This window comes from Hippoglossus stenolepis, chromosome 11 (genome assembly GCF_022539355.2).
Source record: "Hippoglossus stenolepis isolate QCI-W04-F060 chromosome 11, HSTE1.2, whole genome shotgun sequence".
Classification (NCBI taxonomy): domain Eukaryota; kingdom Metazoa; phylum Chordata; class Actinopteri; order Pleuronectiformes; family Pleuronectidae; genus Hippoglossus; species Hippoglossus stenolepis.
This window is the reverse complement of record NC_061493.1, coordinates 479,497-507,366: the sequence shown is the minus strand read 5'-3', so window position 1 is coordinate 507,366 and position 27,870 is coordinate 479,497. Positions and strand designations below refer to the sequence as shown.

Sequence of the window (27,870 nt, the reverse complement as noted above, 5' to 3'; positions counted from 1 at the left end):
CTGGTTCTACCTCTTATGGTTTTGACAATCAGCAGGTGACATTGCCTCTTACCTATTAATTTACAGTGAAGCAAAAGTGAACAAGTTCCACTAAAGGTGGGGGTTTGCCTGGCAAACAGAGCAGACAGCACTTTAACTTTCCAAAATCTGCTGCCTGACTAGGACCAGTCAACTTTGACGAAACCATCTGCTACACACCTCAGGAACTTTCAGCTATTTTCCTCCCCTCTCTTCAGGTGTCTTCTGGATTTGGTTAACAATTTTACTTATGTTATGTCTTCTAGGAGAACCACACAGGTTTGATCCTTCCTTCCGAGGTCCAGTCTGCAGAAGGTAACTACATAACCCCTTCTCTTTACATAAAGCAGCAGAGATAATAGAGTCTATGGATTCTGTCCTAAATAACTTGATATTTTGCCTAGCTCATTTATAAAATATTGTCTTCACTAGTATTGCCAGAATATTTTTACAAAGCTCACTCGTTATCGTCTACTTAATGGGAAAACAACTAAATCTCTTCTCCCTGGTCATCTTCTCAGTCAGCAAAAAACTAAATTGTGCAATACAGCTGACATCTGGTCTGCAGTGATTCACACAATCTGTCGTCTGCTGAGTCTCAGCTAATTAACACCCATCAGTGATGCCAATGAAGAATAAATTAATGAAATTATTGATTTATCTGAATTTGTATTTATTTTTTTTTATCAGCTTTGACATTATATCCTGTGCAGGTATTAGTTTTACTATCTCAAAATGGTAAACACTCAAAAACTTGAAGGATCTCTACTGATCTCCACTAATGTCTAATGATGTCTTCTCATGGTAAATGGATGAAACTATTTCTACAGCTTTTAATTTTATTATAGTTATAATTTGCAGTCTTAGGGAAAGATAGTATTGTTGGTTAAATGTAAATAAACACATTGTATCTGAAGTCAGTAAACCGTTTCTTTATTAAAGTAGAAAAAAGGATCTCTCCCTAACCTCAAATGTACTTTGAGAGTCTAAACAGCAGACTCTTTAAGCATTACAAGTGGATGTTCTACTGCAGTATCTGAAGGTATTGTTTTTTTGTATATGTAAATAAATATCAGAGCTTTATTACCCTGATAGAAAACAAAATCCAATACTAATGCATATATCCTTTAAGGCTGCTGTTTACTAGAGGATAATGGGGACGATTTTAAACCAGATTTGCCCCTTCTGACAATCGCAGGTCCGTTCCTGACTGGAGGTTACTGTGCCGATTATCTGCCCAAATAATCCTGAAGTCTGGGGGGGTTTACAAAATAATCTTAATGCTTAAAGATTGAGTCGGAGCCTCCCCGAATCAGCTCCGACAGAAACCTGCATTAGTGAGCAAGAAAGAGCAAGAAAGAGAGAGCGAGCATTCTGGGAAATGTCACCAACATGACATGTTCTGCGTACTTGTAAAGCTTCGACAAAAAACAAAAGTACATTTCCAACTCACCTCCAGGCTGCGCTGCAAAATGTATACGCCCTCTCAGCCATGACTACATCCATAGTTTTTTTTGTCCTTTTTCACACGACGTCGTTCCTCCTGCATGTTTGTGTTTCTTCTGAAGTCACATACAATTACACAAGTGTGAGATTTTAAGTCTCTGGAAATCGCCACTGTGAAACTGATTCATACAAACAGCAAGTGTGGTCTGATGTTCAGGCCAAATCGTCCAGTTTGTGCGTTCAGAAGATAATAAAATTAAGAATAGGTTAAATCTAGTGTGCAGCAGCCCTTAGAATTAAAACTTGATATTTAAAACTCTGTGGGCCCTATACTCCTACTCACTTACAAATCCCTCAAGGGCCTCGCGCCACAATACATATCCAACCTTCTTCCTGTCCAAGAATCTATGATACTTTGACCAGAGTCTACAGACTGTGGAGGACAGAGCTTTCAGCGTGGTGGCCCCCACCTGCTGGAATGCTCTGCCAACAGAGACTTGCAAGTCCACATCCCTCTGGACATCCCAAAAACTTTTTAAAAAAGCATATGACAGGATTTGATACAATCTGTCCATGTAAAGCGTCCTTGGGTCCCTTGAAAGGCGCTATAAAAATGTAAGTTATTATTATCATAATAATTATTATCAAAGCAAAGTGGCGCAAAGCAACGTCAACCAAGTGTCTTTGCTAGTTTCAGACCAACACAGAGGTCATGGTCCTGTCCAGTCCAAAAAATAAATGCTCTTGTACTTTCTATATTTGGGGACCTTAGAGACACATGCTCACATTATACATTTTTAACAAAAATTAAAAAAATTGATGGATTACAGGCATTTTTCTGGCAGAAGTATTTAAAGATTGTTTCTTGATAGTGTAGCAACAAATGTATTATGTGTCATGTTTTCTCTTCACAATCAGCTTGTGATGATTCTCAACTCGAGTCAGTATGCGAACACTCACTTGGCTGAACAGTTATCATGGACTTATAGAGATATATTTTCTGTTGTGGTTTATAACTTGTTTCTTCTCTGTCTCTTTAGAAGCTGCACTGATGCATTGTGTTGTTTGATCTTCATTGTTGTCATCCTTTCATATCTGTCCCTGGGGCTAGTGGGTGAGTGTACACACACACACACACACACACACACACACACACACACAAAGAAAAAAACTCTTTGCTCTGACTGTTCTTGCAGTGTATTATCTTAATACACACGTATGGTCGTAGTTGTTTCTTCTTGATCTCACTCACACACAACATAATACCACAAGTGTGTTTGTATACACTTCAAGAGCAACACTTTGTTAAGCCTTGTTGCCAAGAGAATATGTTGGCACTGACCTCTGTTGGTGGAATTTTTTTTTGTCAACTGCCATTTCCAAGGTTACAAACCTAATCTACACATAAATATTATTCTACCAACACTGCACATTTCATTGGAAACTTTATTAGAACTTTATTGGAAAAAGAGTGAGGGGTTAAGTTCTTGGCAGGTGATTGGATGAAGCATTTGTGTATGGCTGTCTGCCAATCAGCAGTAGAGCAAAAACAGAAGTTGGAGGAATGAGTCAGTAAGATATCACACTAACATTTTATTCAGCTTAGTTCCCTCATTGATTATTTAGCAGACATACAATTTGCAATAATACAGTGCTGGACAGCAGATCAACTCAAACAGATAATACAAATCTGTGTATAATCCGCGTATCATTCTTTCTTTTCATATTCAATCATAAAACCAAAATCGGAAAATTAAAAAACAAGTCAATATTTCGTTATTCATTTTTGAATCTGAGTCCAAAAAACGAATAACGGTTTGTTTTTCGTAGTTTGGATATTTTGCTCAGATCTAACACAGGAAATAAAAACAGGGTCACGGGCCGTTCTTGATTTTGATATTTAATTTGTATGATTTCTGTGACCCGGAAGTCAGATTACTCGGATCAATAAATCATAATCGAAAACGTTGTTAAAACACAAACTCCACCTCTTTCCCACCGTAGTAAGGTAGACAACAGGCTACAAGCCAGTTTTCATCAATATGAGCCGTCCTCCGAGCAGAACACATAACATTGGTCTCAATGGACGAGTGCACAGGGACTGTCTACGAAGTGCAACACCGAAAAGTAATATTAAAAAAATATTCAATAACTTCACTGTAATTAGGGCTGCACCTATCGATTATTTTTTATCGATTAATATAACGATTATTTTTCGATTAATCGATTGATATATTATTTTTTCGATTTATCGATTAATCTAACGATTATTTTGTATTACTTGATTAATATAATAATGAATTTATCCAAAATAAAATAAAAAAACTTGTGTCATTTATATTTATTTAATAATCTTCTCTTAAATACAAACAAATCTGACAAAATATGCACTGCAAGGCATTATTCCAGAACAAAAAATTGCCCAGTCTGAACTGCTAATCTGCCTTTTACAGTCCCATATCTCTCCAAAATAAAATTAGTGAAAGAGCTTGGTCCATTAAAGTAAAAGGAATATATAAATATACATTAAGCTGTCCATTTACAAAATAAATGAAAACCAAAGTAATAATACATATCCAACCTACTTCCTGTCCAAGAATCTATGATACTTTGACCAGAGTCTACAGACTGTGGAGGACAGAGCTTTCAGCGTGGTGGCCCCCACCTGCTGGAATGCTCTGCCAACAGAGATTTGCAAGTCCACATCCCTCTGGACATCCCAAAAACTTTTTAAAAAAGCATATGACAGGATTTGATACAATCTGTCCATGTAAAGCGTCCTTGGGTCCCTTGAAAGGCGCTATAAAAATGTAAATTATTATTATCATAATAATTATTATCAAAGCAAAGTGGCGCAAAGCAACGTCAACCAAGTGTCTTTGCTAGTTTCAGACCAACACAGAGGTCATGGTCCTGTCCAGTCCAAAAAATAAATGCTCTTGTACTTTCTATATTTGGGGACCTTAGAGACACATGCTCACATTATACATTTTTAACAAAAATTAAAAAAATGTATGCATTACAGGCATTTTTCTGGCAGAAGTATTTAAAGATTGTTTCTTGATAGTGTAGCAACAAATGTATTATGTGTCATGTTTTCTCTTCACAATCAGCTTGTGATCTGATCTGATCTCGGTTTGTAGGACATGAAACTCAGAGACAAACGCAAGAGATTCCCCTCACCCACTTTTTACAGCCCAGGTGATAATAATTTATCAGATGCTGTGTGTAAGGTTACAGCTATGCCGTCCCCAAATGATATTCATGAATGCAGCTTCAAGTGTTGAGACCTGAAAACAAGAATGTTGCTTGTTATGCACATCACTAGAAGAACCATCCAGGGTAATTACCACTGAGCATTCTGACTGTGCTAAATCAGTATCAGAGCAGAGAAAAAAATATTTATTTTAATGTAATTACTGATCATGTGTCTTCATATTGAACAGATTATGTAGAATTACTCTTTTGTTCAGTCCTTCCTTTCTCTCTCTCTCTCTCTCTCTCTCTCTCTCTCTCTCTCTCTCTCTCTCTCTCTCTCTCTCTCTCTCTCTCTCTGGTTTCCCAGCTTTCTTTCCTTCTTTTTTGTGCCTCAATCACATTGATCGTATTGGTAGATAGTTGCTTGTTAGGAGAGAGAAAAAAGGAAAGGAGAGAAAGCAAGAGAGGAAGTAAGGAAGTGAGAGGACGCACATCACTGCAAGGCTTTTCTATGTTTTGCCTTGAGACACAAAAAGAGCTCACACACTATGATCTATATTTGAACAATTTGAGCTCATGGAGCTGCATTTAAGACATGGGGGTTGCACTTCCATATTCCACTAGTATAAGGAGGAGATCATCCCTGTCTCAATAGCCAAGCATTAAATCTCATTTTCTAGTATGATATCAAGGTGGAGTTAGATACCTAGAGGGCTTTCCAACAGTGTTTTCATTTCTTTCTTTATGTGAAAGGTACAGAATTGTCCAAACTAGTCAGTGTTTCTCCTAAATGTTGAATCCTGTCAGTCTGAATGAGAAATCCAAAAACTCAAATCTGTGCATGTATCAACCTTTATCAGCTGTATTTCTTTATGTTCCACCTAAGCCAAGCCTTATACTGGAATCGCGTGCTTTTCCTTAATGTTGTCAGTGGGAAAATATCTGAAGCAGCTGATTGAAACTGTCGCAAATAGAACGGAGGACATATGTACCTCACAATTTTATGACGACCACTGCAAGACAGCAGGTGTGATCCCGACTACTCCTATCCCTTCTACCTTAAGTGTTCCTATTTTCATATGCGTGTATCTGTGTGTGTGGGTTGCCTCATATACAAGTATGACATCATTCCTTTGTTAGTACAGGGCAGATGCAGTTACAAAGCAGTCGTCCATTAGTGTGTGTGTGTGTGTGTGTGTGTGTGTGTGTGTGTGTGTGTGTGTGTGTGTGTGTGTGTGTGTGTGTGTGTGTGTGTGCGTGTGTGTGTGTGTGTGTGGGGTTACTGGTGACATCATCCCATAAATAGGATATGATCCTGATCTAATCCTAGCTAATCCTACTTTGTACACAGACAAACACACACTAACACACATTTGCACGTGTCTTAATAGAGTGCAAGCACACAGAAACACACATAATCACACTAAGAGGTGCACACACACTAAAACAATGACAGTTTCCAAAACCCAGCTTTGCTACTACCAGACATGGATGACATCATTCCTGATGACATCACCCTCACTCTCTCATGCATAGCCCCTGACTGTACTTTGTCCATATACCCCATCTCTCTTATTCCTCATTCCTCCTTCCTTCCATCAGCACTGCACAATCTCTCCTCTCGTCCTCTCATTCCACTGCCATTAATAACATCAGCCGTTTTACTGCACTTGGAGCTTTCATTGATGAAAGGTCGTTGTGTGTAATGATGCTGGATGGGCAGGTCATGAACACTTTAAGAAGAAGATTTGTTTTGACTGATTATATTTTTGGCACTGAAGGATAGACAAATCATCATTGACACACACACGCACACATACACACTCATGCACGCATACTCACACGCACCAACACACAAATCCTTCTCTGTTGTATTCTGCAAATTCAACAAACAGTAAGAAGCTACTCTTTTACTTTTACTTTTCTCTTGACATTTTAATATCATAAACATTTTCAATAACAACATAAATGTGTAATTAAATATATAAATATCAAGATATCAGATAGTTCGCAATAACCAGACTGTTTAAGTGCTTATTTGATGCAGACTGATTGTCTCCTGCAAATAATCTCCTCTGTCCATCTGTCCAGCCTGGTTACATGGGGACCCCAGGAAGGTTCTCCATCCGACAGACAGCTATGGCCAGTTCTGTGGGCAGAAGGGGACTTCCAATGCGTAAGTCACTGTTTTAACACTTAACCCTTTGTCGCTGTTTGTTTCCAAAGTCATTTAAACAGCTGTGCAGGAGCTCACAGAATGTCACTATCATTATAACTGGACTTTAAAAAAAAATAGTTTTCCATAGGTTCACATGAAGTTATTCAAGACATAAGGGTTAAGGAATTAGTTTGATTCCATACTTTCTTGGACAAACTGAAATGTGATTTCATTTCATGTAATTTTATTCTGTGTTGGCAGAATTGTAGTGTGTAAGGTGAATTCGGGTTATGTGGGACACCTTAACTTTTATTTCCTGTTCTAACAAAATCTAGTCAAGAGGCCTTCAATCCTCCAATCAGTTAGCTCCCCAGGACAATAATGATCCAAAAGCACAGAAGAGTGTCTGTCCTGTGGTCTGCATCCATTGGTTTCGCGAAACATGTGGAGAAGACCATGGTGTGATCGTTTTATTCCCTGAATAGCCCCAATAGTTAATGAATGATCTGTTATTGTTATTGTTGCTTGCTGTTGATTGCATTTTAATATATTGTTTTTAATGGGATACAGCTTTAATAGAAAGTTTTGAATTAATATTACATTTTCTTTATTTAGGCTAGGGTTCTTACCATGTAAAAGAAAACTTTTACATGGTAATGTGAATTAATGACATTTCTATTAATAATATACATGTTCTTTCACATTTTCTCAGTAATTTTTTCATTAAGCAAGTTGATTTAGTATTTATTTTTCTATTTTAATACAAGGGTCCCAGATTACCAAATTACCTGTCCAGATTATCAAATTCAATTCCGCAAAGTCATCCAGTCATCCTCCGGATGGCGATGCTAGCGGACTTGGACACGGTGTAAATGACGCTGTTTCGAGTCTTATATGAATGTCGGGGCTTGCGGACACTTGGATGACACCAGCAGCTCTACAGCTTTTCCTTTTACACACATCTACAATGAATGTTTTTCTCCTTTGGAGATTCCAGTTTTTACTCTCACAACTGGGTCACACTGCAGTTTAGCCACAAAATATTTTTGACATATTTTTTGCCTTTAAATTTCTTCGTAGTAAGTTTTGTGTAATGAAGAAAAAACAGGCCTGCTTGTTCCGATGCTTAAGAGAACAAAAAACGATATAATTAAATGTGTCTGTTTACACCCAGCTGCGAGTAGTCACACAGCAGCTATAAAGCTATATACATCTGTATAGAACGATCAATGGCTCCTTTTTTTTGCAATTTCCAGGTGCATTTTCATTAAAAACAGGCAGAGAGAAAAGAGAAAATTATCCAGTGCGCCATTTAATAAGCACCATACGGACGTGGGTGACATCTGCTGCCACCAGGTGCTTTTTAAATGCCTGCATTTTTGCAAAAAGCCTATAGGCGGTCAGATGAGGTTGTATGAAGAGTGGGTAGCAGACATGATGGGTCAATGGGTCAAGTACAGGACATCCATTCAGGAGACAAAGGTTTGAGGTCCGTGAGAAATCAAAAGATGGTGTTTGATCATTTTCAGACATTGTTGGTTTATTATTTTCAGTTGCCATTTATAAGTTTAGGCAGCCAAACTAGTTGGTTAGATTCTTACGAAGCAGGTCAGATCACCATGTTTATATGTACTTAACCTGCTAAACAACAATTTCTTCTTTCTGCTCTGCTATTGCTTGCAAATATAGAAAAGTGAAACAGCATTGTTAGAAATAGGCTAAATAACTCTGGACTTGTCAAACGTAACAGAATGATCACATATGGCATTAAACACTTTTTTTGCAGGAAGAAACCCATCCTATTTTACTTCAACATCTTAAAATGTGCCAACCCAGCTATACTCATCAACCTGCAGTGCCCCACAACGCAGGTATCTTCCCATAATAACACACATGGCTCCTGATATATCATATCAGTTAAACATTAAGAGAATTAACCTAGGAGAGGACTCAGACACAGAGAGGACTCTTCACCTAATCCACAAACTTGAGGCTGAGCTAAAGTAGCTTGATGTTTATGACATGTCCACAACAATAGCTCGATATCTTCCTGAATACATCAGCAAACTTACTGTCTGTGTTAATTTTATTCCAGATGTGTGTGTCACAGTGCCCTGACAAGTTTGCAACCTACAGTGAGATGCAGCTGCAACACAAACTCAACAAGGGTTACTGGGAATACTATAAACAGTTCTGTAAGCCTGGATTTAATAACCCTGAAAAGGTACTGATGTTGATATATGACAAGCATTTATCATTTAGACACACATGATAAACTGTTGTTTAAAAAAGCATCTTTGCAGGTGATGACCTGTGACTGTAGGTTCAGACCAGCAGCTCTTTCTTGGAATTTTTTGTTTTTCTTCTTTGTGTTTGTGCAAAACACACAGAACACATTCATTCACAAAGACCAGCAGAATACACAACACACGCATTCACACACATGCACAAACAAGTACGCACACGCATGCACAGGTTGTTATTCTTACTTTCCTGTCTGTCCTGTGTTTTCCAGCCAGTATCTCAGGTTCTAAGAGATGAGGACTGTCCCTCCATGATCATACCCAGTAGACCATGTAAGGATTAGACTTTCTCCCACAACTCATGCAACATTTCAACTAATTACTCAGTATTTACATTGAAAGGTAGGTAAGAGAAGTCCACAAGTCAAAAAACCATCTACTGACTCAAATAAATCTTCACTATTATAAAATGTATTTACATAATGGATGGATTTGCTTATCAGCTTAATATCTCTTACCCCCTGCTGTAAAAGCAGTTTCAGAGGAGGACTGATCAGAGTTAGACAGTAGGAAGTTAGACAGCATCAATGTGCTCACGGTGTATTAGTGTCACTCTCATCTTTGTGTGTTTGTGTTTGTGTGTCAGTTCTCCAGAGATGTCTACCAGACTTCACCACTCTGAATGGGACTGTGACTGTAGTGAACAGAACTAGGTTTAAGGATGCTCTGGAAATTCCACACAGTGTCAGTGAACTCCAACGTGCAACCAAGTACTGCAACTTCTTCTTTAACACTCATTCATTCATTTTTATGAACTCATATACAGAGTTCATATCCACAGATTAAGTAATTTATCTCTCCTCTGAACAGGACTATAACAGGACTTGTGGACACTAAGGAGATGGGCATGAAGATAATGGAGGATTATTCTCAGTCCTGGGCATGGATACTCATGTAACTACAAAAACAATATACAATATTTGTGTAAAACCCCAGCATCTACTCGGGTCTCATTGATATTTTGGCCACATTCAATATTTAGCCTGATGGTCAATGAATGTAACGCAGAGACTGTGGTCCTCCCCTTAGACAAAGCTTGGGAAAAGACTCCTCCTGAGTTTGGTTTGATTTAGTTTCTTGATGCCAGTGTCATGATGACTGTGATTTGATTCTATAGGCAATCGACAATTGAGCAAAACAACCTCATGTTGCTGTTTAAATAGAAGGACAGATGATAGCATAATAGCGTTCACTACTTATTCGGATTCACCATTATCCTGCTTGTAACTGCTTGTGGCTGCAGTAGTTGCAGTTGAGCAGAGGTTACATAGGCCTTTATTAAACCATATGATTTTCCCCCTGTACTTTAAAACCTGCTGACAGAGGTCTGCTGATATCCATGGCTGTTAGTCTGATCTTCATCCTGCTGCTGAGGTTCACAGCTGGGTTGCTGCTGTGGGCTACTATCATCACTTTCATACTACTGCTGGCATATGGTGTGTACTATGGCCATCACATAGTCTTAGAGCAATTTCTACCTGAATCTAGCTGTTGTTATCCAATCATGCTGGGATAACATGGGCTTAGCATCTTTACAAATTAATTGAATGTGTGTGTGTGTGTGTGTGTGTGTGTGTGTGTGTGTGTGTGTGTGTGTGTGTGTGTGTGTGTGTGTGTGTGTGTGTGTGTGTGTGTGTGTGTGTGTGTGTGTGTGTGTGTGTGTGTGTGTGTTTACAGGTATGTGGTACTGCTCGGTGGTCTGGTCCCAGCTCAAACACACACCGGGCTCTGATGTTGCCATTACAGAGGTCGGCCTGCAGACTGACGTACAGGTCTACTTACAACTTAGACAGACATGGATCGTATTATGTGAGTCTGTGTTCAGTCAGAATTAACAGCAGGGGGCGGCGTATAGCTCACCTGGTAGAGCTGCAGCTGCCCGGGTTTGATTCTGTTTGAGTCATGTATGCATGTCTCCCCCACTCTCTCTCTCTATCCCCCTTTCACAAGCTTACTCTGTCCTATCCATTAATGGCGATAAAAAGCCCCAAAAATACATACAAAAAACAAGAATTAACAACAGAAACTTTTGCTCATTAGAAAACGTTTTTGTAGTTCCAGTGTTCTTAAAGATCCCTTTTCTTGAAAGTAAGATGACTGCATGTGCTCTCTCTCTTTCACTTTGGGGACTGAGCAGCACATTTGGATCAGTCTAATCACCTGATACTGTTAAACAAGAAATCAAATGTTGATGGTATCTTCCTTCTTGCGAAGTTCAAATTCAAACCTGTTGAATGAAACAAACTACAGATAGGGACTGCTCAGAGGTACAAAAAACTGATTTTTTATTTTTTTATTTTTTTGTTTTCAACGTGATTTTTTAGTGTCCATCATAAAAATCACTTTTTAATTTTGATGGGACTGAAGTATCATTTAACACCAACAAACACTCTTCAAAAGACTGTGAAGCAGCACTTGTGATTAAACCAGTCTGCTTTACTCTTGAATCATGTTTCATTTGCAACAACACCACAAGAAGTTGTAACTTTACTTAATATATATAAAAAACGATTTATTTGAAACAATGCCTGTGACTTAATTAACAAATTATGTTCTAGTCTTATCCACATTTTCAATGTCCAATGATATAAAAAATACATATAGTATAATGATTTGCATGGGCCTTAATTTGTCTCTGCTGTCTAACTTTAGAAAGGAGCTGTGGTTATTCAGAAGAAGATCATAAAAAGTTTGTAATGTGAATCAAATAATTTGATGCAAATATATTTCAGAACAGTAAACTGGGAGAAACACCCTTGACCCTGAAAATATGAAGAAGGTGTAGGAGTCGATAGGATGAAGTAGTCGTGAGATTTCTCGTTTTCTGCACCTCTCGGTGTGCGTTTATTTACAAACTTTTTTACGGCTACAGAGAACTACCAGTTGTCATCAAAACATCCGCTTGTTACCATGGTAACCCCGCAGCTCCTTATAGGAGTAAGTAAAAGTGCAAACCACATTAAATACAGTCTTTGGTGAATTCTGTCTATCACGTGTCCACTACAAAAGTGAATTTCCTATTGTTTGTGTTTGTCAGTGGTGTCTCTGGGAGTGACTGAAGCTTCCATCTTGGCGCTGTTGATCTTCTTAAGGAGACGAGTCCGAGTGGCCATTGCCCTACTCAGAGAGGCCAGCAAGTATGACCTGTGAAGACAGCAAAGAAAAATCATTACAAAAATGACAAATTATTCATAGTTTTTAACCTGCACTATAGTGATGGTTGTTTTCTTGGTTTGATGTTGCAGAGCTATCGGTCACATCATGTCCACACTATTCTTTCCAGTTGTCACCTTCCTCTTGTTGACTGTGTGCATCTCCTACTGGGCAGTTACTGCCATGTATCCTTCACTGCGTTCACATTACGTCATTTCTTGTTAAGAGCCGAGTGATTTATTTGTAAGACTCGCACCAATTTAAATTATGTGCAGTATATATGGATTTTTTTTATCATTACCTCTCCAACCAGCCTGTCAGATGGGTCTTTAACCAGCACTGTGAAACCAGTTATCTTGCATCCTCAGGTGAACCCATCTACAAAGTGAGGTCTCCTAATGTCAGCTGCCCCTACACCAACAGCACATGCAATCCTGAGGTACAACATATTGTGTAAAACGTATAGTCATATACCTATTTAGAAGTGACAAAGGTGTTAGGACCATTTGGGAAACTGAACAGTCAAACTACATTTTCCCATATTTCCAAGATATCTACAGCCTATTAAGACTGATAAAATGTCAGAAAGGCAGCTAGAAATTTTGTTTCTTGGCTCATGCTGTATATATTAGACTTTTCACCTTTGAAAACTTGCAACACAAACTTGGTGAAATTTGGTAAAGCTTTGTAAAGCTCCACAATAAGTTTGCTCAACAGATGTCCTGAGGACAGGAGGCAAAATGTATTACATTGTTCTTTAGTGAATATAATTGACCTCCTGCACAATAATTAATAAGTAATGTGTATCCAGTAAAGCTCTGTCTCTGTCAGTCAGTCTATCAGACAAGAAGTTGCAACAAACTATAAGAAAGATATCATTTATATTTTAAAACATTCATATTTGCACATTCTGGAAAGGTATATGCTGTGTCTTTTGCAACCGTTCACATTAAGATAACACACAACCTCCACACTAAATTAATAATATATTAATGGTTGAGATGTGTATTGCATACACTCACTGAGAGACTACCCTGTGTTCTCCCCTCATGTCTCTGCCAGACCTTCAACAGAACCAACATCTCCACATCAGCGTTGTGTCTGGGTACTCAGTGTCAGTTTGCCTTCTATGGTGGGGAGACGTCCTACCACCGCTACCTCTTCCTTTTGCAGCTGTTCAACCTACTTGTCTTCCTCTGGCTGGTCAACTTCAGTCTGGCCCTGGAGCAGTGCACCCTGGCAGGGACATTTGCCAACTACTATTGGGCCAAGAGGAAGCCTCAGGATATCCCAGCATGTCCACTCTTGCTGTCATTCATTAGGGCTGTCAGGTCAGGACATTCTCTCAGGACCATCGTCTTTCGGACTTTATGGAAACATGTAAAATGTATCTAATATTTTATCCAAAGCTGGAAATAACAGTGTTGTGTCTAACAATGAACTAATATCTTCCTCTATCTATCTGCAGGTATCACACAGGGTCTCTGGCATTTGGCTCTTTAATTCTTTCCGTTGTCCAACTTCTGCGGATCATCCTGGAATACCTAGAGCAGAAACTAAAAGGTTTACAATCACACAGACACATATAAACACACACAACCACACACACATATGTATAGGTCTCTATGGTGAACTAATGATTTCCCTAGCTTTCCCTCCTTCTGACTTTGACACTAAAATCAAGTCTTAACTCTCAAACAGCCCTTAAAAATCATGAGGACCGATCAAAATATCCTCTCAAGGATGGTTTTGAACCAAAATGTAGACATGTAGACTCCGACACTGTTTCTCCTTACTTCCTTACTTCTATAACTGCTACCACAATCACTGGACTGATGCTGTGCTTTTATCCTTGCAGGTATTGACAACAGCCTGTCCCGGTTCATAATGTGCTGTCTGAAATGCTGTTTCTGGTGTCTGGAGAAATTCATTCGCTACTTGAACCATAATGCTTATATCATGGTGAGCTGGTTAAAGTAACATTTTGAGGCATGAGTAATATGAACAGCACCAATGCACTGTCCATTTTGTCAACAACAATATCAACATTCTTTTGTTGTTGAGACAACTGTCTCCTCTTTCTTTTCCACCAGGTGGCGATCTATGGTAAAAATTTCTGTACCTCAGCCGAAGAGGCCTTCTTCCTATTGATGAGAAATGTGGTCAGGTAAGGAGATCAGATCACTTGTCTCAGTTTTTGGTGTGGATACATTTTGCTGTTCAGGATAAGTGATCCTTCTTTGTGTAACTGAGATCATTAAAACAAGCAGTGGCTTCCAACTATAGACTGTATATAGAGATGGATGGACATGACAACTCCCCAATAGGGAAGCCAAATCATCTTGATTGGATGCAGTACTAGTTAGCAGATGGGACATGAAAGAACATGGCGAATAAAGTTTTCCCAAAAACGATTTCTGTCGGTTTTTGATAAGTTTGGTTTGAATTAGTTATTTGACACTATAAAAACAGGGTGAAGAGTAATGATTGACAGCTAAGACTGACTTGCAATTGGTTGAACGTGTGTTTCGGTGGGACCTCGACACCACGGCTCCACACCACGTCCACTACTGTGCAGACCCTGGCTCCAAATTACGTTTCTGTATCCAGGATATTTTATTCTAATTTAAGCTTAAAGGGTCCATATTTTTGGGACTTAATTTGAGGTATTGGTACCCCTAAGATGATATATCAGTGGTTTGAAGTTGAATAAACTGCTGCAATGTGTATTTCCATGTGCTCTCTTCTGCATTCTCTTCCTTGCATCCCTCTACACTGCAGTGTTTCTTCAGTGTTGTTTGTTGTGGCTAGCCTGTGGTATCTAACAAGCTGCTAGCTCAGCAACAAGTCTGCTTGGTGTCGCGTTCGGTGTGGAGGGGAAGAGGGGTGGTGGTGGTGGTGGGGAGCGGGGGTGGTGGGTTCAGAGGATGGACTGGTACCGGCTGGGTGGGGCTGAGAGAAGAGTGCGATTCCATGATGACATCATACGAAGAGGAAGTACGAAATGCGACATTTCAAGAACATATTTCTTGTAATGGACTGAGTGAAAAAGTCAGCGGAGTGACTGTTTTCATAATTTGAGGGTCCCTACTGACCCCTTCAAGTAATTACGGATAGTAAAAGCCCAGAATATGGGCCCTTTATTTCAGGCTATAAGCAGGGTCATGTCTGTGCTGATTTTCACTGTGTGGATCATGTGTTAGACGAGTGGTCATGCTGAAATATCTCACTCCCCCTACAGGGTTGCAGTTCTAGACAGAGTGGCAGACTTCCTGTTGTTTCTGGGCAAATTGCTGATAGCAGGAGGAGTTGGTAAGTAAAGTCTTACATTGTCCACACCACCACCTGAAAATTAACCTTGACAAGACTGAACTACTTTTCCTTCCAGGGAAAGCCTCTCCCACCCACAACCTGACTATTACCTTTGACAACTCCGTGTTAGCCCTCACCCAGACTGCTAAGAACCTGGGTGTGACACTCGACAGTCAACTCTCCCTTACTGCCAACATTAGTGCAACAACACGTTCCTGTAGATTCATTTTCAACAGTCAGTTGCCAGTGATGATGTGTTATACCTGCAACACGTGTGTGTGTGTGTGTGTGTGTGTGTGTGTGTGTGTGTGTGTGTGTGTGTGTGTGTGTGTGTGTGTGTGTGTGTGTGTGTGTGTGTGTGTGTGTGTGTGTGTGTGTTTTACAGGTGTCATTGCCTTCTTCTTCTTCACTATGAAGATCCCTGTTATCCAGGAAGACGTACCCCATCTCAACTACTATTGGGTCCCCCTGCTGGTCAGTGTTTAAACCCTAACCTCAAGCTAATTCCTAGATGAACCCTAAAACCAAGTCTTAATCCTTTTAAGCCATTTGAACTTGTGAGGACATTTTGGTTGGTCCTCACAAGTTCAGAACAATGGTTTTGAGCCACATAAAGGAACCTACTAGGTCAGTGTTAGGATGTGTGTAAAAACAACGTCTGGGTTAGATTTTGTGTTTTTGGAGTATGTTAATCCAAAACTCATAAGAATTCATAAAGATTATGTTTTAGGTATCTTAATATGATTTGATCTGCCATCAGAGCAGCCCCTCAGCCCCTTTGTAGCTTCTCTAAAGTATATCTCTCACATCAGACTGTGGTCATGGGTGCCTACCTGATTGCTCATGGATTCTTCAGCGTCTATGCCATGTGTGTGGACACACTCTTCCTCTGCTTCTGTAAGTACAAAACTGTCATTATGTTTCCTACTACAGAACATAACTGTAATTATTCATATTGGGCTACTGTGAAATGAAAACAAACTGGTTTAACATGTTCCTATGGTTATATTGGCACAATATTAATAAAACCAATAGTACCAGTTTCTATACCACTTTATCCTTTGAGGGTCAAATTCACACCTACGTCTTCTACATCTACGTTTTCAGAGGAATACAATTTGGAACAACATACTACAAAATACTACAACATACTAATACCGACAAGATTATGCAGGTAGATGACGAGATCAACATGATCAGAGCAGTCATAGATAATCAATCAATCAATCAATCAAATTTTATTTGTATAGCCCATATTCACAAATCACAATTTGTCTCACAGGGCTTTAACAAGGTGTGACATCCTCTGCCCTTAACCCTCAACAAGAGTAAGGAAAAACTACTAAAAAACCCTTTTAACAGGGTAAAAAGAAGGTAGAAACCTCAGAAAGAGCCACATGTGAGGATCCCTCTCCCAGGACGGACAGAAGTGCAATAGATGTCAAGTGTAAAGGAGAACATCAGAAAGATAAGGGTTTTAGCAGCATTGATAAGAATAAACATTTTGAAGCATAACTGGAGGTCAATTAATTGATGGATTATTGTCAGTAATGGTCGAGTATCTGAGGAGAAATATTATATATCAAGCAGTCTTGTTGTAATCATAGTCTATGGTCAGCAGCCACCACGATCATGATCCACCATCAAGATCGGATGCCACTATAGTCCACAGTCATTGTCCACTGCCGCCATCAGGATCCACCATCAGCTGCCCCCTCGATCGTGGTCCACCACCATTATCAGATGCCAACACGATACAGGATCCGCCATTAATATCACGATCAGCCAACACGATACAGAATCCGCCATTATTATCACGATCAGCCAGCACGATACAGAATCCGCCATACAGGATCCACCATTACGATCCCGATCTCTGATTCGCGATCCACCATCCTAATCCATGATGTGGCCACAGCTGCGGCCCTGGATCTGTGGACGATAAGGCAAAGGGACTCCGGGGAAGAAGTCAAGTCAGTAACATGTATTGATGAGACATTCATTTCTTTGATGTGATAAGGATTGAGAAGAGGAAGGAGAAGCTGGAAAGAGAAGCTCCGTGTGTCATGTGTCCCCCGACATTCTAGACCTATAGCAGCATAACTACAAGCAGGTCTAAGACAAGCCTGGACCGGCTCTAACTATAAGCTTTATCGTAAAGGTTTTAAGCCTCCTCTTAAACGTACAGATGGTGTCTGCCTCCTGAACTGAAAGTGGGAGATGATTCCACAGGAGAGGAGCTTGATAGCTGAAAGCTCTGGCTCCTACTCTACTTTTAGAGACTTTAGGGACGACAAGTAAGCCTGAATTCTGGGAGCGCAGTGCTCTAGTGGGTTGATATGGTACTACCAGCTCTTTAAGGTATAATGGTGCCATATTATTAAGGGCCTTGAAGGTGAGGAGGAGAATTTTAAATTCTATTCTAAATTTAACCGGGGACTTATCAGTAGCCTAATTTATCAGGAAAATAACACTGGGTTTGAATGGTTAATTCGTTAAAATGAATTGAATTTTCATTCCTAAATATTACTGATACATGTTTTCCTCTTATGCTTTGCTTGGATGTTTCAGCCTTTGTTTTAACAAGTCACATATTCTACAACTGCTCTGATTTGACCGAGTCTTAGTCTTTTTTCATCTCTTTTACACAAAGCTGTTTAACAGCACTAACCTCTGCTTCTCTTCTTGTCTCCTCTTCATTTATAATCACCCTGCTGTCCTGCTCTTCTTCCTCCCCTCCATATATCTTCACGTGACATTGGACCTTAATCTCAACCATTGATTCTCCCCAATTCCGTCCATCTTTTCCTTCATTCATCCCTGCTTTCTCTCTGCCCATCCACCCATTTATCGGGCCAACCAGGTGATGACTTGGAGAGGAATGATGGTAGTGCAGAAAAACCTTTCCTCATGTCTCCAGAGCTGCACAGAATCCTGGGGAAACCCAGTCCGTTTTGCTGATATACTTTCCTCTATATCCACTCCAACAGCAGCCAGTCTGCTCAGCTTTGGTTGGCTGGTCCCTACATATGTCAAGACACAGGGGGATATTTCATGAGATGTAAAGTAGCAACGTGTTTCCATATCAGAACAATAGGGACCCAATAGTAAAATCAGAGTCTGAAGAATTTTAAAAACCTAATCAATACTAAAAAAATATTATAAAGGTGAGATGCCTTTTTTTTTTGAGGCAGCATTTTATCTCTACTCGAGGCTTCTGAAGTGTCTCTGCTGCACCACTGCAGTGCAGTTACTAAAATGAAAATTTTTTATGACATTGTGCCATTATTGGTCTGATAGGGTTCTTCATTGGAATATGTTATCCCTTAAATGAGAAGGTTTTTTGTATTAAGACTCTGTGTGGGTGTTTGAAGAATTCTTAATTATACCTTCATGTGCTATGAATGAATGTTTTTAACTGTTTTTTAAAAACTAAAGTGTGTGAAAATCTGTTTAGATGGAAAAGAGTGTGGTCTGTACAAATAGTTTCATCTGACATCAAACTCCAGAGCTGAAAAAGTTTTGTCCGTCACATTTAGATAGTAAAATTCAAAGTGGGCATTTTCATGCCCATCTGCACTGAAGACAAACATACTGTAAATGCAGTTCTGTTTCCAAACAATAACCACACACTCACAAACTATATCTTATTCATTTTTATTCCACAATATTTTGATATAAAAGAGAAACCAAGAAAAGTCATATTTTGAGTATTAATTGTCCACATTTCACAGCAAAAGGAATAAGATGAAAATAATATTCAGTTTCCCTATGGGTAAAGATGTTTTTTTTTCTTCTATGTAAACCAAGGTTAATGTACTGAATTTCTCATTATATACTCCCTGTTTATTTTATAAGATCGAATCATTTTTGTATTTGTAATGCAAGTTTTTTGTTATAAGTGAAACTGATGAAAAAAAAGTTGTCATTTCTTAATTTAAAAATATCACTAATGTCACTAATTTTTCTTGAGAACTTGAATTATATGTATGATACAAAAAGCAACCACTGACCAAAAATGTATTAGAAGCTCCAGAATGTAATGTAAGGGGTGGGGTGGGGTGGGGTAGTAATGGCAATAACACCTACACATGGTCCATAAAATAATAATTATTAAAAATAAAACAGTACAATGTTATATTGGATAAACTTTTTATATGACAATGTGTGTCTATTGCCTCATGGGAAAAATATCCGTAAAACCAATGCTTCAAAAAGTTTACATTTGTATGTGTTTCCTCCCATGGCTTTTTTCACACTCAGTTTGTATGATTTGAAAAAAAGTACCATGTTTACATAAATAAACATTATAAATTTAACAAAATGAATGGTGTTACATGTTATTTTTGGAAATGGAGGCTGTTACAGTTTTTTTCGATTGCATAAACACTAAAATCAAAAGTATTACACAAAACCTTATCAAAACCTAACACTCAAGGAGCAAAACATCGGCCCAGATCTGCACCACTATAAGCACAATGTCAGCTTCACAGTTTTTGCAAAACAATACACACAGTGATTTGCAAAACACTAAACACACTTGTATACATTAGACACAGAAGTATATCATGATGTCACTTCCTTGCAATTCCAAATGACCCCCCCTATGAGCCAATTGGTTCAACACAGCCATCAGGTGCGCAAACACATGATTGCTTAATTGTAGACACACCAATCAGGTTTAAGCACTATACAAATGCAGCAGGTGAGTTCACCTGTCTTCAACCAAAATGTAAAGAGTCAGAAGAAGAAGAAGAGTGAGGGTGAGAGGGGGAATCCACGGAGGAGAAGAAGGAGGAAGAGGAAGAGGCGGAGGCCGTGCCAGAGGTAGAGGTCGAGGTGGAGGTAGAGGAAGAGGAAGAGGAAGAGGAAGAGGAAGACCTGAAGCAGGAGGAGAACGTGCTCAAAGAAGAAGAGGACCAAATTTATCAAATGAAATTCGTGCAACACTAGTTGACCATGTCGTGAACCACGGATTGAGGCTGAGGGAGGCTGGACTAAGAGTTCAGCCAAATCTTAGCAGATATACAGTGAAATCTGTCATTGTAACCTGTACTGGATACAGCAGTTTCTGTTTGTCTGATATTTGCTGAGCTTACAGTGTTATGCACACTACTGTAGTAGCATGAAAACTGGGACATGTTTTGTTGTGATTCTCCATGTTGCATTGGTCTTGTGTAGTGTTGGTGAATTTATTGTATATTTGCACTTTCTCTGTGTACTGCACTTACAGTACTCTAATCACTGAGAAGTAGAATTGCTAAAAGTGTTTTAGGTTACCAGTACCAGTGTGTAACTGGTTCAAACAGAATTAAGTCATATGAAACGTGTGTGTTTCATATGGTAACAAAATATGGTTTTGATAAATTAGTGTATAGTTTTTACAAGAGTGTTTTATTTTGCAAAGGATCTGAGGTGTTTTGCTAATTGGGTGTGTGGTTGTGCTAATTGTGTGTAGTGTTTTGAAAAAACGGGCCCTGTTTTAAAAATCGTAAATATCGCAAATATAATGATCAATTCTGCTATGGCACATTGATCCACTTTGTAGGCCTATTGTCACAGCCAAGGAGGAAATGGCTATTAAAAGTCATAATTGGTCATGTTTTTAGACTAAGGAATTTGGTAACAAGGGGGACATCTGCTGGTAACTTTTGACCATTTAATCACTAGTTGGGAAGGAGGACACGATTGCTTTCATGAGTATTTAACCAACGATCATTAAAATTGTACTTGCATAGCCCATTTTCACAAATCACAATTTGCTTTATAGATCTTAACAAGGTTTAGGGCAGGGGGATATTTGCTTTCTAGTTTGGATATTATCATGCTGGGATAAGCCCAAGTGCCCATTCCTGGTTTCAGTGGCTAATTTTTAACCAGTGGCTTTAATATTGAGGTATTTAGTTGTAGGTGGTGATAGTGATTTGTTGATTTTGTATATTTCCCTCAGCCCTAATATAACGTATTACTTATGACTGTCTGCTCATTTATTTTAAATCACTTTTTTTTTTTCACTATTAATTGTCCAATACGAAAATGCCGCTTTGTCTGTTTAACCCCAAATCACTATCATTATGGTGGTAGATATGAACCAACTAAACGTGACCACTATGGCTACAACATGCATGTCTGGTGTGTGTGTGTGTGTGTGTGTGTGTGTGTGTGTGTGTGTGTGTGTGTGTGTGTGTGTGTGTGTGTGTGTGTGTGTGTGTTTTGGGACCCTATGGACCCCCCTGCAATAAAAGCACAATTATCACGTGACAAAGGCACGATAGTACGGTCGTCATGGAAACGCGCTGCTCGTCTGACAACGTCCGGGCTCGCGACTCTAGCAAAAGCGACTGGGCCCGAGGAGCCCAGGATTTATTGTACATAGTTTCATCTGCGGTGAGTAAAGAGATTCACGGTGTGAGTGATTTGAACCTCGGCGAGACAAAGAGACATTTCTGCAAAAACAATACGAATAATAGCTGCTGGAGTTGGTTGTGTTATCGGCCTCATCATTGCCACTGTCACTGTAAACAAAATATGGCAGGACTTCCGTTCAGGATTTTCATATTAAAATTAAGCTTCACATCGCTGAATATGTAAGATCATGCACATTTTTGTCCGAGGGAGGGTGAGGTGGTCGGTTGTTAAAAGGACAATATATAATAGATAAACAAAATTGCTAAAGGGTGATTTTATTTATACGTATCATTTTTTATTCACCTTTTATTTTAGAGGAAGTGATCTACATTTTTGGCCTTGTACCATAGCCCTGTACTTGATAACGTCATGATGCTCGGCTGGAACAGCGTCTTTAAAAACTGTATAAGACCGAGCTGTGTTCCAGCGTTCAACAGACTATACAGCGAAAAGGACCAACCAGCAACTAACTGTATATAAATAAATGTATATATAAAGGCACAGAGTCATTTTGAGAGGCCTTGGTATGACACAAATTTCAGTCCAGCTAACTGTTACATATTCGCTCTCAGGTCGCCATGCAGGAGAACAGAAATGGGATAATGTCCTACCCACCACCCATCAGGAGAGACAGGGCCATCTGGGAATTCCCAAAGGTAGAATCTTTGCTCCGGTTTCCTCCACATCCTGTCTATCAATGATCGCTGAAGTTAAAACAGTAGGAGCTCCAGTCTGGAGGGTGTTAGTGTATTTGGAAAGTGTGACTTCTACCTACACTAACTAATTTTCTAAGATCTTTAAATAAGATCACAGCACTCAGGGTAATTACTGTGCTTGCTGTTACAATCAGCTACCCAATCAAAGTCAGCATGTAATTCTGCTCTCTGTCTTCATTAAATGATAAATTAAAGCAGTTTAGTTTGGTAGGAATCTATGGTGTTTGGTAATGTTGGTTCTCAGAGGAACTGTTATTCTCCTGAGAACCCTGCCAATATACCCTATAACAATTGTCGTAAAATATATATATGTCAGAACCAGAAAGGCACAATAATTAAGTCAGTTAAACATTATGAATGTTGTTAAATAAAGGAGTCTTTAAAAGTGTGAATTTTTGTTTGGCTGTTCCTTAATTTAATAATTTAATAAAATCAATCAGTTTCCTTTTTTCAAGTTTTTGAATTGAAAAAATTATATTGTCTTCCATTGTAACTGACATATAAAAGTCTAAAATTGTAGATGCTTTATTTTGCATAGAGTATACTAAGAGCAGGTCAAATTAACTTTTTGGGGTTACATAAAAATTCACCCACAGTGTTGTGGTCCTGAGTTTGAGAACCATAAGTAAAGCAGTTGGTTCATAAATTCGGTCCAAACTGAAATATCTCAACAATTATTTGATGAATTGCCATGAAATTTAAACAGACATTCTTGGTCCATAGAAAATGAATCTTCCAGACTGTGGTGATTTCTCAACTGTTCTTCTAGCACCACCTTGAGGTTCACATTCTTGGTCTCAAAAGGAAATGTCAGCGATTGCATGGATCACCAATAAATTTACTACAGATACCTGTGTTGCACAAAGGATGATTTCTGTAGAATCCCTGACTGTTGTTTAACTTTTCACTTATCCTGTAAATATCTCAGTCTCTACCTGATGGATTTAGACACAATTCTGTACAGATATTCATTAGTTTGATTGTCAAGAAATTTGGTACAAACATGTCTCCTCAAGACAGATGGTTTTCATCAAGCGCCATCATCAGGTCAAACTTTTAGTTTCACCAATTCTTTGATTTAAATGAAATTGTCTCGGAGCAGATGGCTACCCACATTGAGTCTGGTTCTTGAGATTTCGTCCAGTTAATGAGGGAGTTTTTTCTCTCGCCAAACTTGCTCATTGTGGGAACTGTTGGGTTTCTTTATAATTTTTAAGGCCTCGACCTTACTATGTAATGTGCCTTGAGACAATGTATATTATGATTTGGCGCTATACAAATAAAATTGAATTGAATTGATGTTAGCATTTAGCTCAAAGCACTGTTGTGCATATTATTAGTGCAGCATCACTGAGTTGCTTGCATAGCAGTGCTAGTTAGTGTTTTTATAACATGCATTTAATGGCTTTGTGATCAGTAAACGTCAGTGGTATATGATCCTGTTCTTTTCAGTGCTACACACCTGAGGCCTCTCTGCAGCTGAAAAAAGACTGGGACATTAAGGCTAAAGTAACCTGTAAAGACAGAGCTGCAGGGCATCAGCTGTGAGTCTACTGTTTTGGTTTGATGCATCATTCTTACTTTTTCTCAAACATCGTATTTCAAAATCATGCGTCTCTTGTATTCCTAAAAGGTGGGACCGACAGAAGATGTCAAAAGTGGTGGTTGTTGGAGACCTCAATGTGGGGAAGACCTGCCTCATTAATAGGTGCCAAATAGATATTTAGCCTGTTAAGACCGACATAGCTATATCTGAGATCACAATATGAGAATCACAGAACATATAATATCACTTCAATCATAATAAAACTCCATGTTAAATGTGGTGGACACCATGGGCAAAACATATATATATTTGACTTGGTTTTGATGTTTTCAGGTTTTGCAAAAATGTATTTGAAAGAGACTACAAGGCCACTATAGGAGTAGACTTTGAAATTGAGAGGTTTGAAATATCCGGAATACCTGTCTCCCTTCAGATGTAAGTAGTTTGAATTCCCTTTTTATAGAGTATGTAACTTTAGAGTGGTTTTTTTTTTTTCGACATCCGTGTTTAACGTTTATTAATTTTTTTAAAGCTGGGATACCGCTGGGCAGGAAAAATTCAAATGTATAGCGTCTGCATACTACAGAGGCGCTAATGGTAAGATGTTGCTGAATTAAGTTATTTAAAAAATGTTGTATGTCTGAGAAACTAATAATTCTGAAATGCATTGTTAATCTTTTTCAGTCATTATCACAGTCTTTGACATGGCAGACATTAAATCGCTAGATCACACACGGTAGGTATGATTATAGCTTTCTACTAGTGTATTAGGTCTATAATCATTTTAAGTTGTTACAGTTGATTAGTTGACAACTTGAATATAAAATTGGCCACCAGAAGTGATGAACCTAGTAAATATTTGGACAGGTACACATTTTCGTCCTTCAGGTTCTGAGCTGTAGCACATTCAGTTTGAAATATCTTAATGAATATTAGTTAATGTTCCGAAGCCTCCAAGTCTCATCTTTTTATTTGAATGGCTGAGACTTTATTTTATTTCACACTGAATCTGCTGTAGCTTTTGGTCCAATGTATCCAAGTGTACTTTTCCACAATAAAGAATTGTAAATATCCAGTTACAATTTCTTGTATAGGTCAAGAGGCTGATAATCAGGCTAATGTTACATTTCACTTAATTCAACCATCAGTCATTAAAACTGCTGAACAAACTGGAAAGAATCAAAAAGTGTCAGTAGCTTGCCAAAAGATTTTGCACAGTTTTTGTTGATCACTGTCTGCAGTAAATGGGATTTAAAGAAATAGCAACTCATTTTGTTGATGTATCTGTAGGAAACTCATACAAATAGCAAAACTGAGTAACATCAACAGCAAGAGCTTGTTTCACTGTAAGATAATGTTAAGTTGTTTTTTAGCCAATGGTTACAGGAGGCCATGGGAGAAAATGAGCCTGACTCATGTTTTATCTTCTTGGTTGGCACTAAGAATGACCTGCTGGTGAGTATATTTTATATTACATTTATATTTTGCAGATTCTACATTTTTCTTTCTAGTAAGCAACTCTAATGTGTTTCAGCCCCCAGAAGAAAGAGAGAGAACAGAGAAAGATGCCATTAGACTAGCAACAGAAATGCATGCAGAGTTTTGGGCTGTTTCGGCTAAAACAGGTAAAACCAAGAGCTGACACTTGTAAATTGTTGGAGTATGGTACATTAAAGTGCATCCAAGAACAGCAGAAAGCCACCGTAAGAACCTATACTCTTTTCTGACACTTAGGGGAGAACGTACAGGGTTTTTTCTTCAGAGTGGCAGCTTTGTCTCTTGAGAAGTGCATATTGAAGGACATGGAAACTGGGATCCCTGCTAGCATCGGACGAGGAGACAGTATCAGTAAGTAATGACTCTTAACTCCCAACAAGCAGAGATGAATATTATAATGGCTGTCTTGAGGGTATATCAATTTAATTTTTTTTGTGTTTTGACAGAGTCAGATTATGCCAATCTGAACGAAGCCACATCCCAAGACCCTAAAATAGGCTGCTGCTGATGAAAAGAGGGACTGAAAACTGTTAAAGAGAGCAGAACCAGACAGGAGCTGTGTTCTGATTTTCAGCTGCAGTCGTCAAAATGACTAACCATTGATTGGACTGAAATGTCCCTTAGTTCTGTTTTCAAAACAGAACTAAACAAAACAGTCATGTACTCGGACGTTTGCGGAGAGGGTTTGATCAGTGTGCATTCTTAGAAGTCAGTTGCCATTGGACGGAAGCCGTCAATAATGGATTATTTTTGTTGATACTAAATATTATGAATTTGATTATTTTCATAGCATAAAAGTCCAAAATACGTTCAGTGGAACAAAATGTTTAGACCTTGAGAAGCTTATCATACCATTGTTATAACTAATATTTGATTCTGATCATGTAGTATTGTTCAGTTCTGCAATGTCTACAACAAATTCTATTGCGTACATCATTTAAGATGTAGACAGTAGTGCCTAGACAGATAGCATGATGGCCATAAGGTCAACATCATCCCTGGTGAAACCGTTTAATGGACACCTATAGGATTGTCTTTATGACTATTATAGTGTTGGTTTCTTCATACAGTGTTGTGGAATATCGTCCCATCCACTATTATGGGTTGTACCCTGATAAGTTTAGAGTGTGGAATTCGAGAGCAGCTAAACCAAATGTTTATGTTTCCTCTCAAGTAATAAAAGTGTAAATTAGTCTGCTACTAACACATCTTGATACAGTGGAACAATAACTGATGTAAGCAACAGTGCATTTATAAGACCAGTATTTTGTCAAAGCCCACCATTATTTAATAAAGCAGTTTATAAGCTGACTGAACTCTTCTGTCTTAATAATATTCTAGATCAGGGGTCTTCTAGGACCCCCAAACTGATGGAGAGATGGAGCAGGGACCCCCTACTATATATATTGTATAAAATTGTGTTTTATATTAAACTGGGCCTAGTTCAATGTATAAACATAGCTACCCTGTTATTGTGCATTCAATACTAAGCTATTCAAATAATACACAGGTTCATATATTCATGTTTTTATTTTAAACATGTGCAAGGTACAGGGTGGCCGTGCCACTGCCATTTATAAACATACATTTTGCATACAACACTGAGCTATTAAAATAATTCACAGATTCAAATTCAAATTTGTGGAAAATAAAATTTTATTAAAAAAAGATACAAAATTGTCTAATCAACCAAAAAATGTCGCGACCCCCCCTGCAGTACCTCCGCAGACCCCCTAGAGGTCGCGGACCCCCTGTTGAAGACTTCTGTCCTAGATTATTAGGAATGAATATGCAAAAATATAAGGACTCAGGCTTGGTTTTACATGATGCATTGGTCCAGACATCTAAACCAGGATGAATTTCACACAAATAATAAGTAATTTCAACTCAAGATTAACATTAAGCATTTATTTAGATATTGTATACAAGTAAAATGCGTTTAATATGTTGACATATGTTTACATATATATATGTAATATAGGGGAATTTCTGTGTATGCTGGGTTATACAGAACAAAAACAAAACATGCAATTTAATCTTCAAAAAGAAGCAAGGGTGGAAATGAGAGGAGTGAATCCTCTTGCTTCGCCAATATACTCTTTGAACAGACGCGAA

At 38.6% G+C, this 27,870-nt stretch overlaps 2 protein-coding genes across 4 annotated transcripts in view; both read left to right on the top strand.

The window, feature by feature from the left end:
* The window catches only part of slc44a5a (solute carrier family 44 member 5a), a 27,736-nt gene extending 7,824 nt beyond the window's left edge, over nucleotides 1-19,912 (top strand). Inside the window, exons 2-22 of the mRNA XM_035171613.2 lie at nucleotides 285-333; nucleotides 2,505-2,578; nucleotides 6,754-6,838; nucleotides 8,607-8,691; nucleotides 8,916-9,044; nucleotides 9,336-9,396; nucleotides 9,710-9,833; nucleotides 9,934-10,017; nucleotides 10,447-10,559; nucleotides 10,801-10,932; nucleotides 12,161-12,260; nucleotides 12,369-12,461; nucleotides 12,628-12,715; nucleotides 13,339-13,607; nucleotides 13,745-13,839; nucleotides 14,135-14,238; nucleotides 14,370-14,443; nucleotides 15,518-15,588; nucleotides 15,974-16,062; nucleotides 16,401-16,485; nucleotides 18,452-19,912. Coding sequence (XP_035027504.1) covers nucleotides 285-333; nucleotides 2,505-2,578; nucleotides 6,754-6,838; nucleotides 8,607-8,691; nucleotides 8,916-9,044; nucleotides 9,336-9,396; nucleotides 9,710-9,833; nucleotides 9,934-10,017; nucleotides 10,447-10,559; nucleotides 10,801-10,932; nucleotides 12,161-12,260; nucleotides 12,369-12,461; nucleotides 12,628-12,715; nucleotides 13,339-13,607; nucleotides 13,745-13,839; nucleotides 14,135-14,238; nucleotides 14,370-14,443; nucleotides 15,518-15,588; nucleotides 15,974-16,062; nucleotides 16,401-16,485; nucleotides 18,452-18,549 — 2,102 coding nt within the window. The 3' untranslated portion in view covers nucleotides 18,550-19,912. The remainder of the gene's footprint in view (nucleotides 1-284; nucleotides 334-2,504; nucleotides 2,579-6,753; nucleotides 6,839-8,606; nucleotides 8,692-8,915; nucleotides 9,045-9,335; nucleotides 9,397-9,709; nucleotides 9,834-9,933; nucleotides 10,018-10,446; nucleotides 10,560-10,800; nucleotides 10,933-12,160; nucleotides 12,261-12,368; nucleotides 12,462-12,627; nucleotides 12,716-13,338; nucleotides 13,608-13,744; nucleotides 13,840-14,134; nucleotides 14,239-14,369; nucleotides 14,444-15,517; nucleotides 15,589-15,973; nucleotides 16,063-16,400; nucleotides 16,486-18,451) is intronic.
* Nucleotides 19,913-21,860: 1,948 nt separating this feature from the next.
* rab36 (RAB36, member RAS oncogene family) lies at nucleotides 21,861-27,066 on the top strand. 3 transcript variants are annotated; one of them, XM_035169317.2, is made up of 11 exons: nucleotides 21,861-21,975; nucleotides 22,569-22,652; nucleotides 24,165-24,256; nucleotides 24,346-24,420; nucleotides 24,592-24,693; nucleotides 24,791-24,855; nucleotides 24,943-24,994; nucleotides 25,632-25,713; nucleotides 25,793-25,883; nucleotides 25,993-26,106; nucleotides 26,202-27,066. In XM_035169317.2, exons 1-11 carry the CDS (start codon nucleotides 21,874-21,876, stop codon nucleotides 26,261-26,263), a joined length of 921 nt encoding a protein of 306 aa, XP_035025208.1. In that variant the 5' UTR covers nucleotides 21,861-21,873; the 3' UTR covers nucleotides 26,264-27,066. The 3 variants fall into 3 exon arrangements, with proteins under 3 accessions (XP_035025208.1, XP_035025210.1, XP_035025209.1); XM_035169319.2 differs by lacking the exon at nucleotides 21,861-21,975 and adding an exon at nucleotides 22,201-22,468; XM_035169318.2 differs by lacking the exon at nucleotides 21,861-21,975 and adding an exon at nucleotides 22,201-22,482.
* Nucleotides 27,067-27,870: the final 804 nt, after the last annotated feature.

Excerpts from the sequence above, each read along its gene's own strand:
- rab36 (XM_035169317.2), top strand. The coding sequence starts at position 21,874 with ATGGAAACGCGCTGCTCGTCTGACAACGTCCGGGCTCGCGACTCTAGC. Across the intron at positions 22,653-24,164 it reads CCATCTGGGAATTCCCAAAG|TGCTACACACCTGAGGCCTC; the intron begins GTAGAATCTTTG and ends TGTTCTTTTCAG. Across the intron at positions 25,714-25,792 it reads GCACTAAGAATGACCTGCTG|CCCCCAGAAGAAAGAGAGAG; the intron begins GTGAGTATATTT and ends AATGTGTTTCAG.